The sequence below is a fragment of the Dipteris shenzhenensis genome, chromosome 28 (genome assembly GCF_047967505.1).
Source record: "Dipteris shenzhenensis isolate YYH24624 ecotype China chromosome 28, Dip_SZ_1.0, whole genome shotgun sequence".
Lineage (NCBI taxonomy): Eukaryota > Viridiplantae > Streptophyta > Polypodiopsida > Gleicheniales > Dipteridaceae > Dipteris > Dipteris shenzhenensis.
The window spans coordinates 33,776,513-33,795,513 of NC_141623.1; the positions used below are offsets into that span (position 1 = coordinate 33,776,513).

The following is a 19,001-nucleotide window of genomic DNA, read 5'->3' on the forward strand; positions in this document are numbered from 1 at the left end:
ACACAAAGTGAAGCAATGCCAATCACATTTGCTCCCAATTCTCTTCGAGTCCACATTTGGCAACTTTGGATGTGTTGTCTTGCAGTTATCAATTGTGGCCAATGCCTGTATTAAGTTGTTGATGTCACTTCGGCTATCACCTTTTGTGGGTTTGAATTCATTTAATGCTGAAAGTAATGTGTGACTGGTGGTTGTGGTGGAAGAAGTGTCATCAATATTCTTGGGTATAGTGGGCTTGGTTTCCCCAGCTCCCAGATTTATTTTCATAATAGTATCCCTATTCTAGATTCTGACCCTATCTATATTGCAACCATGGAGTACTAACACCTCCTAAAACGATGGCCTTCCCAACAAAATCTGGTATGCGATCAATTCTTGGGAAAGATCCAGTATGATGAATTGTATGGTTAACTTGACTCCCGCAATTTTTGTTGGCAGATTGTCAACAATTCCCAGTGGCTTCATCGTGGTGTGGTCGGCTAGGCATATGTTGAATGTGTCATTCCTCATTGGTGCCAGTTTACGAGAATGTTGACACCTACCCCCGGTCAACTATTTCAAGGTATTGCCAAAAGGCTTTATGCTCTTGCGGGATGGTTACATTCTTTATGTCATCTCTAGCACCAAGTTGTACTAATATAGCCTTATCTTCCTCTTCAAGTGCTAGGAGACTTGTGCCGATTCTATCCAACCCTTGAAATTTCCCACATTGTGGGACAATTTCTCAATAAGTTTCCAATTGGCATAGTGCCATGGCAACTGAGTAAGCTGGCTAGGGAGGCGCCATCCAATTGGGGATCAGTTGCATGTCAATTACCCTTGGGTTGGTGGTGGCTTCAATTACCATGTCGATACTATGTGGTGTTGGTTCCTTGCCCTCTACCGTTGCTATTTGGTCTGCCTTGAATTTGTCCTGTTCATGGCTTACCCATTCTTTCAAGGCTTGATACCAAGCTTTCTCCACTTCGATGTTGGGGTAGGCTTCCTTTGCTTGCATAAATAGTATAGCTAGAACCACCCCTTTGGGATAAAGAATCAAAAGCGGTGGATGTACTAATCTTCATAGCAGATATAGAATAAGATAGCGATCCTAAAGAGGCCATCATTGAAGAATATGGTGACAATTTTGATTGGGATCTGGAAGTGGAAGTGGATAATGCCACATTTGAAGGTCAAGTCTTTGATAACAACTTGGCTCTCCTCCTTCCACATAATGGCAATAGAGTATAGACCATCCAACATAGACAAACAACAGATGGTCAAGGAAGAAGAAAAAGGGTGTGCAATGCCAAAAGGCTGAGGTGGAAAACTTCAATGAGTTTGAAAGGATGCAAGCCAGAGTGGTGGAACTATACTTAGCCAATCCCACCCAAGCACCAGAACCACCAAAATTACAATGGAATCCAAAGGGCCGTGAGGGTGTATGCATGGTGGAGGAACCACTCTTTGAAAACAAAATGCCCAAGGAGAATCTAGTGCTAGTCCCCCAAAGCAAGAAGTTCCACAAGTTCAAATCCAATGTGCGAATGAAGACTGAATTGGATAGTATACACAAAAAACAAAAGCAACCGGGCATTGATTCAACGGATCAAGACTTTTCCACAATAATCAGTAGCATGAATAGTGAGGCAAGCACCTCACAAGCTATGAAAGCCTTAGGGAAATACCTGACTATTTAAAAAATTATACAAGGGGAAATGCAATGATAGCCATGCCTAGACCAATCAGTGAATCTGAGATCAAGGAAACCAAAAGACTATGGGAAACCCTAGTTTATGAGAAGCTGGCCCATATTAGAAAATTGGATTTTGCATTGGAAGGGGAAGAAGAAAAGCCTATGTACATTGACGAGCAACTCACTAAAGAGGAAGAAAAAGAACTAAATGCACTACTGATGGAATACAAGGATTGCATGGCCTGGTCCTATAAAGACATGAAAGGGATCTCCCTTGAACTTGCTTGCATACCATACCAATTAGGGAAGGATCCAAGCCTAAGGTATGTGGACCCTATTGGATATGAAGAGCTAGAAAAAGTATTGATGTTGGTTATATATATACATATATAAAACCAACATCAATACTTGTCCCAAAGAAAAACAAGAAGCTCATAATATGTGTGAATCTCAAGAATGTCAATGCAACAACAATCATAGATCACTACCCCCTACCATTGATTGAGACCGTTTTGAAATGGCTATCAGAGTCCTACATATATAGCTTCTTAGATGGGTTCAACGGCTACAACCAAGCACGAATTGCTCCTCAAGATTAGGCAAAGACAGCCTTTGCCATAGAATGGGGCATTGTTTCATACAGAGTCATGCCATTTGGCTTATGTAATGCCTCAGCCACTTTTCAAAGGGTCATGTACACCGCCTTCAAGGCATTTCTAAACAAATTTCAACAAGTCTTCCTTGATGACTTGTGCATACGTTCAGGTAAGGGGGACCACTTGAAATGCCTTGAAGATGTACTAAAAAAATGCACGGATTATTGAATCTCCTTGAACCCTCTCAAATGCCAATTCCTAGTCATACATGGAGTAGTCTTGGGACACATTGTATCTCGACATGGGATTTGGACAAAATCAAGATCATCATGGAGCTTCCCCCCCACAAAATGGTAAGGGCGTCCAAGTATTCATGGGCCATGCTAGATACTGTAGAAGGTTCGTACTCAAGTATACCATGATTGCAAGACCCTTATATAGGCTATTGGTAAACTTCATCTAGACAAAAGAATTCAAACAAGCATTCCAAACCCTCAAGTGGAGATTGATCACAGCCCCGGTATTAATGGCTCCAAATTGGGACATTGAATTCCATGTGCATATGGATGGTTCCAAATATGCAGTAGGGATTGTTTTATGTCAACTTGGCAAATACAACAAAGACTACCCAATCTACTTTGCAAAGTAGGCACTTGAATGATGCGGAGGTCAATTACACTACCACTGAAAGAGAAGCCCTCGCAATGGTCTAGAGTGTAAATAAAATTTGACATTATTTATTGGCCATTGACATTGAATTTTACACAGGTCATCAAGCCCTATTGTATCTTGTGAATCAACCATGTACCACCGGTCAAATCACCAGATAGCTTCTACTACTCTAAGAATCCAATTTCAAGATAGTGGTGAGGAAGGATCTCAGCATTGCAGTGTATATTATATGTCATGATTGATTATAAGAAAAGAGCCAGAAGGAATAGAAGATGACCTACTAGATGCTACTTTGTTTCAAATTGATGCTGTTCTCTGCCCTTCCTATCATTACATACCCAATGGGTATTTAATGAGAGGAAGGGCAACCCCTGAATTGAGACCAATGGAGGCAAGGAAATTAATGATAGGAAAGGCACCCCTTGAACTAAGACCAGTGGAGGCAATGAAATTCATGATAGGAAGGGCACCCCTAAACTGAGACCAGTGGAGGCAAGGAAATTAATTATTAAAGCTGCTCCTTATCAGCTAATTGCAGGTTAGCTATACCAGATCGGCAACGATCAGATCCTAAGAAGATGTGTCATGCTTGATGAAATCATGCCGATCATAAGAGAAGTCCATGAAGGCATAACATGATGACACTCTTGGCAGAATATGGTCCTCTGTGTTTGGGACATAGCTAGGGCTTACGTGCTTCATGAGCTAGATCTTGGATTCATATCTCTTTAAGTTTCGGACTCAAGCTCAAATCTATTAACGACAATGATGCTCCCTAAGCACTTGAAAGTCCTCTCAGATGATGAAGAAGTTCTATCAAATGATGATTTGAACTTATGACCTCCGATCAACAATCATGTAGCCTTAACCACGCAAGCTCTTTCACATACTAGTCATGAAATGAGGACTTTTTTGTTTCAGTTAGTCCACGTGGTGTGCAAATGAGACACACACTGCTGATGAATGGGCTTGGGTGGGCGGGTAGCGGGTAACCGGAGCAAAAGACTGTCCTAAGACTGTGGGCTTCGAGAGACGAGGCGAGAACTAACGCGGGTGTGTGAAGAGGCCTACGAGTTCGTTCCCACGTAGTGCTTTTCAACGTTGAAGGATTGTCGCTCTAGCGTAGGTGGGCATTTCCGAGCGAGTGTTCCCACTCGTTGCCTGCCCTCTAGTCATCTGCCAGGCTTGCTCGTGTTAGTCGTCGAAAATGATGCTCGTGTGAGCCCAAAAACCTAGAATGGACATAAACTATTGGCTGCAAGAGCAAAGGCACCGCAATGCCCGGGCATCATCGGTGGAAGAGTTGAAGATAGTGCTAAGAAGACCTAGCATGTGAGCTACCGCTGATGGGATGATAAGCTAGGTGAAGCACCGCCAAAAGGCTAAAGTATTGGGAAACTTATACAAATACTAGGAAGGCCAACTTATACAAATACTAGGAAGGCCACTACTGCCCTTGTCTCTCTAGTTTGCACTTAGCATATTTTTCTCAGCTCTCCTTGCCTTTGCATCTTTTGCCCTACTCCAATGGCAGAGCATCATCCTTCCTTCTTCCATGCTCGTAATCAAGGTGCCTCGCTCTTCTCCCTGCCCTTCCCTTCCCTTCCTCCTCTCCTTCTTTCTATTTCTTCTCATTGCTTCTGCCTTTTTTGTATCAGCTTGGCGTGAGTTTGTTTGTGGCGGCATCGCCGCTGCCCTTGGAGAAAGTCTCATGCACCCCGTCGACACCGTCAAGACCAGAATGCAGAGCGGTGGCTCGTTTCTCTCCTCTGTCCAGGTGGATCCCTTCTGCTGCCTCCTCTATCGTCAATGCTCTAATCGCCTCTGATTTGGCTCGGTCAAAAGTTAAATTGCCTATTGGCATCTTCATATTGGAAATGCACCAAAGGGACACACTTAACAAACCATGCAAGTAGCTTCGGCTGTTGTGTACAACACAGCGATAAAAAAGGTTTAAGGCGCTCAGTAAAGCCACAATATAGCAGCTGATGAAAGTCCATACAGAAGGCAACGAGGCTTATTAAAGGAGTTGATAAGCAATGTACTATTCAATCTATGCTTGCGTTACGTGAGCAGGAGGTCTTGTGTCCGTTTTTAGAAAACATATTACGATTTTACGTCGTGGTATCTGGGTTGTGTGTAAGAACGCACACAGTTTTCATCTTTTGAAGGTTGACATGCAAACATTGTATGACGATGTAGGTGATTGGCGTTTTCATTTTGCCATGCTGTGCCGATTGCTGCTGCGCCCTTCCACCACCCTCCCTTCATCTGACTTTTTTTTTTCGGGCAAGAAACTTGCGGACTGATTTTAGCACGCAATTCTTTAAACTAACCATTTCATGTCCTGGTGCTATCCTCACTGGGGGCTTAGAGGTGGGGACAATGAACCCTCCTTTAAGAGGGGTTGGCTAGCGAGGCCGACTCCAGCTCGGCCACATGGACTGCTTGCCTGTAGGCCATGATCGGCAGTTCCCTAAATGGCAGCCTGCAGGCTATATTTCCTGCAACTTCCAAGCCACTAAAGGTCACGGAGGAGCATGTAGCAAGCAAGAGGAGTTCTGCAGATTGGCAGCTTTAAGCATTCCAAGCCACTAAAGCTCATTGAGGAGCATGCAGAGGCAAGAGGAACGCCTTTTGTATCTCACATATTTTGATGCAACCATCCACCTGGGTGCATTACCTAGATGAGTGTATTCAGGCACGTTCCTAGTCTATCTTGTGCAGCAGAGATCGTCTTTTGTCCATTCAAGAAAGCAAAAGCTAAGTTCCAATGGAAGTAGTTTCAAAAGCATACATCAAATGTTAGCACATAACATAAATATAGAGTTCTAAGGACTATTTGTAATTGCTCTCTAACTTTCAATTTCTTTTCCCATTTTAAGGCTTGAAACAAAGGTTTCAGTTAGTGAAACTGAAATGATTTCAGGAGTTTCACTAAAACGGTAACACTGACTGAGACACTCCATATAGGGGAACTTGAGGTGTGTCTAGCATACCTCTAATATGTAGTGTGGACTAGATAAAAGAAAGCTGTAGGTATATTTGAGATGGGTGGAACAGCCAAGTACATCATGTGTATCACATGCAGCTGGACTTTGTGCTTGATCCGTCTTGATATATGTGAGCTGCATACGGGCTGGGGTCCCATCAAGCGTCCTGGTAAGAATCTATCATCAAAAGTGAAAGCGAAATTGAAACTGAGTCAAGGTAGAGAAAGGAATACATTGCACGTGTGAAGAGTTATTCCTATCTTGTGTTGTGCAGGAGTGATCTGAACTCTGTTTGGGGTTCTGCAAGGTTCAGATGACATAATCTGTGTCCTCGGAAAGGTGGCACAAGCACGAGTAACATTCAATAACAAGATGACAAGGGGTAAGGTCCTCAAGTAAACTAACAAGCTGAAAGGTACCAAGATTAGGATCATGGAGGAGCTTTAGATTGTAGTGTTAGAATGAAGGGACTGTTTTAACAGAAACCCTAATGATCTTAAATCCTCAATGATCTCTCTCAGGTTAGATGCACTCACTGAAATTCCACACACAAAGTATACATAGAAACTCAATGACTGATCAAGGATGAGCTGAATACATCCAAGTCAGAAGATGCTGGGCAAAATAGCAATCAAGGATGATTGCTTCCTACTGAGAACTACAGAAGAGAAAGCTGTAGCACACTCCTTCAGTCTGTGGGGCCTTCAGAGGCTTCAGTGGCTGCTGGAAGTGTACTCGAATAGGCACCTATTTATAGGCAATAGGAGGGCTGGAACCCTTCAAGAAAATGGCCGACCGAGTTTGAAAAATACCCCACTGGTGTTTGCAGACATATACCAGATTTCCTTGCTGTAGATAAGCATAGAAGGAAACTAGACCTCGAGAGAGGCGATTGGGTACTTTTGAAATTTGAGAAGGACAGGCTCTGCAAGCTTAATGGCAAAGAGAAAGTGTATGCCAAGCTGTCTACAAGGTACTATGTTCCTCTCTGGGTCACAGATGAAACCAATGCAGTTGGTAGAGCATTGGAAGATTCATAATGCCTTTCATGTGAGTCTTTTGAAGAAATAGCTGTTGGGAATTGAGGATAGAATCACTCACTCCTCACACTTCCGATCGCAGCTCAAACAACACTCAAAGAGAAGGGGAGTGAAAGATAGCAAAACTCAGATATACATTCATCCACTGATGTGGGCAGACAAAAGCTCAAAGGTGAGCATACAACCAGCCAAGAGATGCTGGAACAAAACCTGAGTCTACTCCTCTCCCTGTGTGCTTGCTTGTGCAAGGCTTGTCTGTGCAAGTGATGAGGAGAAGTTGGGGGGGGCGGGGGGTTATATAGGTGGGCAGCCAGCCCTTAGAACTGGCTGACTTTTCAGTGGGTTCTAGTCTGTAAGAACCGACCCCCAAAAGGGCCAAGATGGCTGCCTTTTGGTTGGTTTTTGGGCCAACCCTTTGGCCTATATAAGGCCCCATATGCAGGGCCTTTTGGGCTGCTGTTGGCTGATGCACATGTGCTGTAGATGCCCCTGCATGGGCCTGTGATGCTGTACTCTCAGCCCCCCATCCCCCTATAGTCTCCTGCCCCCTTGTTCCCTCAAATCGCGGGCTCACAGGTGGGGTAGTGACATTTCTAACACCCCCTCTCAATGACACAACTGTGGGCCGATCCCCATGCGCCGAGTGAGGTGTTCCATCTACTCCTTGGGAAGCGCCTTCGTGAAGACATCTGAGATGTCATCGTCAACCAGGCATTACATCAACTCTATGACTTCTTCGTCGATGAGTTCACAAATGAAGTGGTAGTGGACCTCGATGTGATTCATCCGTGCGTGAAACACGAGGTTGTTGGCGATCGCTATGCAACTCTGGTTGTCGCTCATAACCACCGTTGCATCTTCTTGGGCCACATTCATGTCCTCCAAGATCCACATGAGCCACAATGCTTCGCATGCCGCTGTACAAGCAGCCCTGTACTTCGTTTCTTTAGATGAAAGGGTGACAATAGGTTGTTTCTTACTCAGCCATGACACAGCTCCTGATGAGAGTAAGAAACAATATCTAGAAGTCAATCTCCGGGTATCAATATTACCTGCCCAATCATTGTCACAGAAACCTCCCAACTCAATGCCTCTCATGCCGTAGGTGCAGGTACCTTAGCACCCTCATACCTGCGTCTTAGTGGGCCTTCTTGGGTGTGGCGGAGAACTGAAAGAGCAATCCAACTGCATAGGAAATATCTGGTCTGGTATTGGTGAGGTAAAGCAAACTCCCCACCATGCGTCGATAGAGTGATGAATCAACTGGCTGAGAAGGATCACGCACACTCAGCTTCAGACCAGTTTCCATGGGAGTCATTGCTGCTTTGCAAATTTCCATCTCAAAGCGTTTGAGTAGCTCCCTGCAATATTTCTCCTCTGAAATAAAGATACAGCTCTTTCCTTGCTTCACCTCAATCCCAAGAAAGTAGTGAAGTATGCCTAAGTCAGTCATCTCAAACTCCTCCATGAGAAGTCTCTTGACCTGAGCAATCTTCTTCGTATGATCCCCTGTAATGATGAGGACATCCACTTAGAGAATCAATACTAGTCGCAAATCCCCCTCTATGTCGAGATAAAGATTTGCTTCTGATGGACTCAGCTGAAGCTTGATCTTTTGAAAGAAGACATCTATCTGCTTGTACCAAGCTTTGGGGGCCTATTTCAGCCCGTATAAGGCCTTCTTCAGTTTGCAGACTTTTGCTGGGGATCCTGGAATTTGAAATCCTGGTGGCTGTGCCACATATACCTCCTCCTCCAGGGTTCCATTAAAAAATGTAGACTTGATGTCCATCTGAAAAATAGGCCAATTGTGATGAGTAGCCAAGGCAATGATTGCCCAAATGGTTACCATCCTGGCTGTGGGGGCGAAGGGCTCGTCGAGGTCAAGTCTTTCTAGCTGTGCATAGCCTTGCACCACCAATCTCGCTTTGTACTTGTCCAAGCTTCCATCTAACTTGAACTTAAGCTTGTACACCCATTTGGTCCCAATAACCTTCCGCTTGGTTGGTTTGGGTACTAAATCCCAGGTGTCATTTTTCAAAATGGCATCCATTTCTGCCTGCATGGCTGCTTGCCATTCTCAAATATCCTTTGCTTCTTAGAAGGAATGGGGCTCCTCAAGCTGAGCCGCCATAGCGTAGTTCATGGAGGGAGTCTTCATGTTGCGTGGAGACCGCCGCACTCCGAAACGACTCTCGCAAATGTCTGTGATCCGTGAGTCTTCTAAAGTCTTCAAATACTTTGATGGAGGTGCCTTTGCTGGAGTCGCCTTGGGAGCTGGTTCTGGAATAGCATGCTCCTCTTCCTCGGGATCTTCAGTCGTCTCCACCTCTTGGATGGTGACCTTGGGTGGGGATAATGACGGAAGTTCAGGAACCTCTGCTGCAGACTGTGGCTCTGACTCCTCAAAGATCACGTCTTTGCTGATAAGGATCTTGTTTTCCGGGTCAAAAAGACGACAATCCTTGGATTCTTTACTGTACCCGCAAAGATACTTCTTCGGCTATGGGAATCAAGCTTCGTTCGCTCATCTTTATGCACATGAATAAATGCATTAGAACCGAAAATCCGTAAATGAGATATCGTGGGCTTCTTACCATAGTAAGCTTCATATGGAGTCGTCATCAACAGCCTTGGTCTTGGTGCCGTTGAGGATATGAACGGCAGTGTTCATGGCTTTACCCCAGTAAGCTTTCGAGAGATTCCTCCCTTGCAACATGGTCAAACCTGTCATCTTTATACACATGAACAAATGCATTAGAACCGAAAATCTGTAAATGAGATATCGTGGGCTTCTTACCATAGTAAGCTTCATATGGAGTCTTGTCATCAACAACCTTGGTCTTGGTTCTATTGAGGATGTGAACGGCTGCGTTCACGGCTTCACCCCAGTAAGCTTTTGGGAGATTCCTCCCTCGCAACATGGTCAGACCTGTCTCTGTGACGGTCCTATGCTTCCTCTCAGCAACTCCATTTTGCTGAGATGTGCGAGCTGTAGTGAGCTGTTTCTTGATCTTGTGCTTCTTGCAAAATCCATTGAACCTGGTAGTAGTGAACTCTCCCCCTCTGTCTGTGCGGAAGGCTTTGATTACCTCCGTGCTCTCCTTCTCTACTTGGGCCTTCCAGTCTTTGAATTTCTCATAAGCCTGAGACTTCTTGGCCAGGTAGAATACCCGTGTTATGCGATTGAAGTCATCCACAAATAAAAGAGAATATTGCAAACGTGCGAATGAATTTGTCGACATTGGGTCGCAGATGTCGGAATGAACCAACTCGAGCAGCTTCTTGGCCTATGATGAGGCCTCTTGTGGGAACTTGTCCCTGTGTTGCTTGCCCTCCAAGCAAGCCATGCAAACACGATCAGTGTTTGCAGTCGATGGAAGTCCATCGGCCATCTTTGACTTCTGCATCTCGGCGAGAGTGCCGCCAAAGACCGAATCGGCAAACGTCACGACCGATGCTCTCTTCATCATCACGGAGTACTGCTCTGCCTATGCAATCAATGAAGAAAAGGAAGGTTGGTACGTGGGCAGTGGAGCTTCAAAACACATGTCCAACAAGAAGGAGAGGTTCAAATCCATGGAAGGTACACATCCCAATTCCAAGGTCACTATGGGACATAACCGGACATGCCTTGTGAAGGGTGTTGGTGGGTATTCCATTCATCACAACTGTAGGAAACGAGGAGCTGATTTCCGGTGTACTATATGTACCGAATTTGTGCAAGAACCTTTTGTCTGTCTGTCACATGGACAAGCACAATATGTCAGTCTTATTCAACAACGGCAAAGTCAATGTCACATCCAAGGCAAATGGAAAGGTGGTGGCCCAAAGGGTCGAGGAGCATGGGCTATATCAGCTCAACGATTTGTTGGTGCACAAGGACCATGCATGAATTTGGACTCCTTTCGCTTGAGGTCTGCCTTTTTCTTGGCACTCCTTAGCAGAATGACCATAAGGAGAATGACCAAGCTTCTCACAGTAGAAGCACTTCATCTACCTCTTTTTCTCTGCATCCTCGGTCTGGTTGTTGTTCTTGGAGTCTTTAAACTTACCCTTGCCAGGCTTGTCGCTTGCCATGAGAGCCTTCTTGTCCGATTGAGTAAATAGCTTTTCCCGAGCCTCTTCCTGCATTATGTTTGAGAGAGAGAGAGAGAGAGAGAGGAGAGAGAGAGAGAGCATTAATTCCAAAATTTTGGAAGATTCTGTTTTTGTTTTTTTGTTTTTTGTTTTTTTTTGGGTTTCTTGACTTGCTTGTTTATTTTTGCTTCGTCACCTTCTTCCTTTCTTCTTTATTTCTTGTTTTCTTTCTCTTTTGTTTTTGTTTTTATTTTGGACGTATTTTAGTAAGCACTGGGTTTACCCAAGAGACTCCGCAAGTCTTTAGAAACCCAATATAGCTACTTATGCTTGGGCACAGATGATGACATAAGCGTTGCTTTGCTTGCTAAGTATGTCTTCCTTTTGTTTTTCATAAAAGTTTTTGTTTACCTCTTTTTTCTTCTCTTTCTTTTTCCCTTTTTATTTTGTGTAGATTTTTGGTCTTTAGAACAACAAAAAATCTAAATTTGTATGATTGGACTTATTCTAGTCTTACAAAGGTATATTGTCTCCCTCATTCATATCCAGCTTGTACAGTTGATGTTGAAGAAGCAAGATACGAGATGTGTTGTCTGTTTCATACAGATTCTTCAGAATAGCCCATGCCTCTATAGACGTCTCTGTTGAGAATCAGCATCTCCAGGAGTGGCCAGCCGACCAGCCCCCATGCAGCAAGGGGGGCCAGAGGGGGTAGGCTGGCCACCCTGCTGGTCGGCCCAGTTGGCCTGACCGACCAGGCTGGTCGGTCCAGCCAGACTGGCCGACTCCCCCCCTGGCCTGCCCTATAAAAGGGCCTCCTTCCCTTCACTTCAAAAATCACTTCTTCCAGCAGCTCCTCAAGGCTCTTGTCTCAGCCTGCTCCTGGCCATCTTCACCGGAGCCTCCCTTCAGCTGTTCTGTTGGCTGCCCACGCTCCCTCTGCAGATCTTCTGGTGCAGCTCCTCCAGCCTCCTCGCTCCAGGCTCCTCCTGCCTCCTCGTTGCAGGCCCCTCCAGCCTTCTTGCTCCAGGCTCCTCCTGCCTCCTCGTTGCAGGCCCCTCCAGCCTTCTTGCTCCAGGCTTCTCCTGCCTCCTCGCTGCAGGCTCATCCAGCCTCCGTGCTCCACGCTCCTTCAGCCTCCTCGCTCCAGGCTCCTTCAGCCTCGTCGTTCCTAGGCTCCAGCCTCCTCGCCTCAGGCTTCTGCCTCCTCGCTCCAGGCTCTTCCAGGCTCCTCCAGCCTCCGTGCTCTCAGGCTCCAGCCTCCTTGTGCCCAGATCCTCTGCTCCAGTTCAGCCCCTTCTGCAGCTCCTGTTTCTCATCCTGTTCAGGACTCCTTGTATTACAGTTGCTGCCCTGGTTTATGGGCTAAGTTACAGCAGATCTGTTTGTGGCACATCTTGTTGTCTCTAGTATTCTCTGTGTGATTCTGTAGCTTCAGTTTGCTTACATCTTCCGCTGCCACTCTTGACATGGTATCAGAGCACTAGGTGCTCCCCATCCTCTTGGTTACTGAAGCATCCACCAACACCTAGATGATTTCTTCTATGCATCTCTCTTGCTGGTCGGCAGCCTATGTTCCTCCTGCCTCTGTGATCAGCCCGTTGCCTTCTCCTCCTGCCCCGAGATCGGCACCTTGGTCACTTCTCCCTCTGGTTGGCATCACTGCAGGCTCCTAGTTTGCTGGTCGGCATCTTCCTAGGCACATGTCTTGTTGGTCGGCAGTACCTCTTGTGCACCAATTTTGGTCGGCATCCATCCTACCCCGAAGCCAGGCACCAGTCGGCATCTTGAAAATCGGTTTTGTGAATTTATTTTGAAATTTTGCTCCCAGTACCCCGGACTATCAATAGCAGCCTACTGCTTCATCAAGAGCCTCTCCCTCCCTTCCTTCATCGCGCATCGGGTCGGCTCCCGTCTTCACCTGTACGACTTTATTCAGGGGTTTCTGGCAGAACTTATTGGCTCTTGATCTTTGGGTTCGATTGTTCTCTGTTTGGTATTGAAACACATGGGGGACCTCAGCCACTCAAGAAATCATAAGTCCTATCTAAAAAGTACGGATCTCCACACCCAGATACAGATCCCAATCCTTCCCCACTTCTCCGAAACTCAGAAGTTTGATGGTACTAACTATGACACCTGGAAGGATAACATCGCCGCAGTTTCAGAGGGGGACAGACATCCTCTTCTCCATTTACTCTCTCGTACAGGTTCCCATCTACCGGATTCTCTTCACCGACAAATCTTCCTCATTTGCACTACACTTCGAGTCTTGGATAGTTTCTTTACATGGCCCCAACCGGAAACATACTCTCGAGGGGGACTCTCCCGTTCACCATCCTTCAACAGTCCGGCTCGTCATCGACAGTACCAGCTTCTTGCGGACTCACCCAGCTCCTTGCTTCTTCTCTGGCTACTTAACACTCGACTGGATCTCGGCTTTTCTGTCGGCACCCTCAGTACCTTCATGCAAACCCCTTCGTTTTCTCATTGGCAAGTTGCTCGACGTCTCCTCCGCCATCTTAAGGGGACCTCTACTTTCGGGCTCTTATATACTGCCTCCCCTTTTCCAACGTCATACCAGCTCCAGCATCTCCAGGAGTGGCCAGCCGACCAGCCCCCATGCAGCAAGGGGGGCCAGAGGGGGTAGGCTGGCCACCCTGCTGGTCGGCCCAGTTGGCCTGACCGACCAGGCTGGTCGGTCCAGCCAGACTGGCCGACTCCCCCCCTGGCCTGCCCTATAAAAGGGCCTCCTTCCCTTCACTTCAAAAATCACTTCTTCCAGCAGCTCCTCAAGGCTCTTGTCTCAGCCTGCTCCTGGCCATCTTCACCGGAGCCTCCCTTCAGCTGTTCTGTTGGCTGCCCACGCTCCCTCTGCAGATCTTCTGGTGCAGCTCCTCCAGCCTCCTCGCTCCAGGCTCCTCCTGCCTCCTCGTTGCAGGCCCCTCCAGCCTTCTTGCTCCAGGCTCCTCCTGCCTCCTCGTTGCAGGCCCCTCCAGCCTTCTTGCTCCAGGCTTCTCCTGCCTCCTCGCTGCAGGCTCATCCAGCCTCCGTGCTCCACGCTCCTTCAGCCTCCTCGCTCCAGGCTCCTTCAGCCTCGTCGTTCCTAGGCTCCAGCCTCCTCGCCTCAGGCTTCTGCCTCCTCGCTCCAGGCTCTTCCAGGCTCCTCCAGCCTCCGTGCTCTCAGGCTCCAGCCTCCTTGTGCCCAGATCCTCTGCTCCAGTTCAGCCCCTTCTGCAGCTCCTGTTTCTCATCCTGTTCAGGACTCCTTGTATTACAGTTGCTGCCCTGGTTTATGGGCTAAGTTACAGCAGATCTGTTTGTGGCACATCTTGTTGTCTCTAGTATTCTCAGTGTGATTCTGTAGCTTCAGTTTGCTTACATCTTCCGCTGCCACTCTTGACAGTCTCGGCCATCTGGAAGTGCAGAAGAATAGAGTCCGCCGTGGTCCATATGATTAATGCTAGGGAGTGGGCATCTCTGTCTTCCCAATTTTCAAGCTCCTCTCCATCTACTGGAATGACAATCTTCCCCTTGTTGTCCAACAGATCTTCCGGCTTTGCTTCCACCCCCGTTGTCACCTTTTACAACTTTCAAGCCACTAAATGACTCCGGATTTTTACCTTCCAGATTGGGTAGCTTGACCCATCTAGTTTCCTGACTCTCCAAAGTTCGGGATGGTGAATGAGAGAAATCTGGAGTAGGAGGAAGGAAGGGAAAGGGCTGAAGAGGCAACAGTTGAATCCTTGTTCTCCATCCTTGCTGTAATAGAGAACAACAAACGAAAAAATGAATTTGCAGTAGAGAACTTGACCACGCAGCAAACTTGAGTGTTGATTGGAGTCGCCTTCTCGCTGAGGAACTCCGTTCTAGAGCTGGAAACCTTGCTCTGATACCATGTTGGAAATTGAGGATAGAATCACACACTCCTCACACTCCCGATCGCAGCTCAAACAACACTCAAAGAGAAGGGAGAGAAGATAGCAAAACTCAGGTATAAATCCATCCACTGATGTGGGCAGACAAAAGCTTAAAGGTGAGCATACCAGCCAAGAGATGTTGGAACAAAACAGGAGTCTACTCCTCTCCTTGTGCGCTTGCTTATGCAAGGCTTGTCTGTGCAAGTGATTAGGAGAAGTGTGGGGGGGAGGGGGTTTATATAGGTTGGCAGCCAGCCCCTAGAACTGGCCGACTTTTCATTGTTCCAGTCTGTAAGAACCGACCCCCAGAAGGGCCAAGATGGCTGCCTTCTGGTCGGTTTCGGGACCAACCCTTTGGCCTATATAAGGCCCCATGTGTAGGGCCTTTTAGTGCTGCTGTTGGCTGATGCGCATGTGCTGTAGATGCCCCCGCATGGGCGCGTGATGCTGGCACAGTGTTCCACGCAAGGTGCTGCCCTCTTAGAGGAAGGTACTCTCAGCCCCCCATCCTCCCCCCTTGTCCCCTCAAATCAGGGGCTCACAGGTGGGGCAGTGACATTTCTATAGTCTCCTACCCCCTTGTCCCCTCAAATCGGGGGCTTACAGGTGGGGCAATGATAGCAAGGATGGGAGCCTACAGAACCTATAATGGCAGATCCACCATAAGTTTATGAGCTAGAGGAGATCCTTCAGCCAGAGCAGATTGTGTACCATACGATACGCAGAGGACCTCAAGGCAAGGTATTTTATAGATACCTTGTAAAGTTCAAGAATTATTCGGCATTGAATGCCAAGTGGATGAAGACATGTCTGATTATTCACAAGTTTTTGAGATTACAAAGACGCTATTCTGTTGAGATCAAATGATTAGAAGCCGAGGGGATATGTGAAGGTACCTACATTGATCCCAAGCTCGGGATGCTTCATCAGGAGGCAAGAAATGTTTTCTTTACTTTTTCTTGAACCCTTCCCAGGTAATGGATGCCACACCATCCTTTTGTTGTTTGATCCACCGGCCTCGTAGATTTTCTTCATATCATTTTTGATTTCACAAATGTGTGAGGGAAAGAGAGGGGAGTGGAACGTTAGGAGACAGAGAGAGGGAGACACAAGAAGTGTGGGTGTGTAAAATGTGTTGAGCCACACCACAAACTCATAGGTTTTATTAGGATTAGGGATTCACCCTATGACTGTCTTAAGACAGTCATAGGGGTCATAACTTCTAAAGGGTGGCAATGTGCCTTTACCCCAACAACCTCCCACCTAAAGGCCAATGTGCCTAAAGAGGAGAAAAGAATAAAAATTACAGCAATATACAGTTACTGTATACAAGACCATAAAATAAGAATGGTCTCATCCTAATCCCATGATGTGGCGACAATGTGCAAACCGCTCTGTAGGCAAGCTCTTAGTGAGCAAATCTGCAGGATTATCATCAGTATGCACCTTCACAAGCTCAAGCCGCTTGTCTTCCAGTACCTTCCTGATGAAATGGTATTTCACATCTATGTGCTTGGTCTTCTGATGAAAGACCGGATTCTTTGCCAACATGATAGCACTCTGACTATCACAATGCAAAACTGGCATATCTCCTGTAATGCCCAAATCTCCCACCAGCCAAGTAAGCCATATTGCTTCCTTGCAAGCCTCAGTGGCTGCAACATTCAGCTTCAGTGGTTGACAGTGCAATGCATTTCTGCAACCGAGATACCCATGATATAGCACCTCCTGCAAATGTGAAAATATAACCGGTAGTAGACTTCCGGTTATCTGCATTCCCTGCATAGTCTGAATTTGTAAAACCATGCACCAATGCATCCTGCTACCATAGCATATGCACAAGTCTTTGGTACCCTTGAGATACCTCAAGACGCCTTTCACTGCTTCCCAGTGCCGCTTGCCTGGATTTGCCATATACCTGCTGATGACTCCCACCTGGAAAGCAATATCCGGACGAGTGGCAACCATGGCATACATCAAAGAACCAACTGCAGATGCATACGGAACCTTGGCCATCTCAGCCTTATCATCATCTGATCTGGGGCTGTCCTTACTGCTGAGTTTTAAATGAGGAGGCAACGGGGTACTAATAGACTTCCCCCCCTCCATTTTAAACCTCTGCAGTACTTTGTCAATGTACTCCTTCTGTGACAGAAACAAAAGTCCCTTGGACCTGTCACGAATAATCCGCATACCAAGAATATGGTTTGCATCACCCAAGTCTTTCATGTCAAAAGATTTATGCAGTTGCTTCTTCAAAGCACTAATCTCCTGCTGAGATTTGCTGGCAATCAGCATGTCATCCACATATAGAATGAGTAGCATCAAACTGCCATCCTTTGCCCGTTTGGTGTACAAGCAGTGATCGGTCTCACACCTATGATACCCTTGGGACTGCATGAAGGCATCAAACTTCATGTACCATTCTCTCGGCGCCTGCTTGAGTCCATACAAGCTCCTCTTGAGCTTACACACAAGCTGCTCTTTCCCTTTAACAGTATATCCCTCTGGCTGACTCATGTAGATCTCATCATGGAGATCTCCGTGAAGAAAAGCAGTCTTCACATCCATCTGACATAAATCCATGTCCTCATGAGCAACAAGAGCTAACACTGCTCTCAAAGTAGTCATCTTAACTACAGGGGAAAAGATCTCATCAAAATCAATGCCCTTCTCCTGCTTAAATCCCTTGGCAACCAATCTGGCCTTATACCTCGGTAAAGCATTTGAATCCACTTTGACTTTGTAAACCCACTTGCATGGCAAAACCTTTCTGCCTGCAGGTAGCTGCACCAAGCCCCATGTATCATTTTGAAGCAGGGAGTCCATTTCTGACTGCATGGCTTTCTCCCACTTCCTTTTCTCTGTTCTTCCCATAGCTTCCTTGAAGCTGGAAGGCTCACCACAATCTGCCAGCATGATAAAATCAGATACATTATTGGCTCCTGGAACAAACCTGTCAGGAGGCCGTTGTACACGGGTGCTCCTCCTAACAAAATGTTCCATATTAGGCTGCTGTCTAGCCTGTTCGTCATGCATGACGGATGGCTGTACCACCATATTTGGCTGTTCTACAGCGCCATTTGCTGGCATATCCAGTGGTGCATCATTGGCAAAATTGTCTGGCTGATTTTCAGCCTGTATACCCTCTTGAACAGGGTTATTTACAGCAGCCTGCTGCTGCATATTAATGGGCATTCTTTGCTGTCCGACATCATCATAAACAACCCTCCTGTATTCCACAGGTTGCACGGGTTCTCTGTGTACACAATCCTCTTTAAAGATGACGTCATTGCTGCGTAGAATCTTCCGTTTGACAGGATCCCATAACCTGTACCCCATTTCACCTTCGTCACCGTAACCCATGAAGATGCATCTGAAAGACTTTGGCTCCAGTTTGGTGCGCAGTTCTTTGCGTACATGAGCAAAGCACTCGCAGCCAAACACACGTAAGTGCTTATATGAAGGTGGCTTGTCAGACCACACCTCCTCTGGCACTTTCAACTCCAAAGCCTTGTTCGGCGACCTGTTAATTAGGTGAACTGCTGTTTGCACGGCTTCTGCCCAAAAGCCATGGGGCAATGTAGCATAAGACAACATACATCGAACTTTCTCCTGAATAGTTCGATTCATCCGCTCACTCACACCATTTTGAGATGCATTATGAGGGGCTGTGAGTTCCTATTTAATGCCCTTAGCTTCGCAAAACTGTACAAAAGCATGTGACACATACTCACCCCCATTATCGGATCTGAGGCATTTCAGCCTGCGTCCTGTCCGATTCTCAACCTGAGCGACAAACTTCTTGAAAGCATCTAAGGCGTCGCTCTTATGCTTCAAGAAATAGATCCACTTTGCGTGTGGCATCATCAATAAAAGTAATGAAATACTTTGCACCCCCTAGTGATAGCTGTGGCATCTCACACAAATCAGTGTGCACTAGATCAAGCGGTGCTCTATTTTGGGGAGTTCTCCTCTTATGAGGAGTCATAGAATGCTTTCCGAAAATGCAATGATCACAAGTA

The 19,001-nt window shown here is 46.5% G+C and overlaps 1 protein-coding gene across 1 annotated transcript in view; it reads left to right on the top strand.

The window, feature by feature from the left end:
- Positions 1–4,372: 4,372 nt before the first annotated feature.
- LOC147883482 (uncharacterized) overlaps positions 4,373–19,001 on the top strand; it is a 69,402-nt gene continuing 54,773 nt past the window's right edge. Inside the window, exons 1-2 of the mRNA XM_087399752.1 lie at positions 4,373–4,513; positions 4,602–4,720. Of these exons, the coding sequence (XP_087255878.1) occupies positions 4,471–4,513; positions 4,602–4,720 (162 nt within the window). The 5' untranslated portion in view covers positions 4,373–4,470. The remainder of the gene's footprint in view (positions 4,514–4,601; positions 4,721–19,001) is intronic.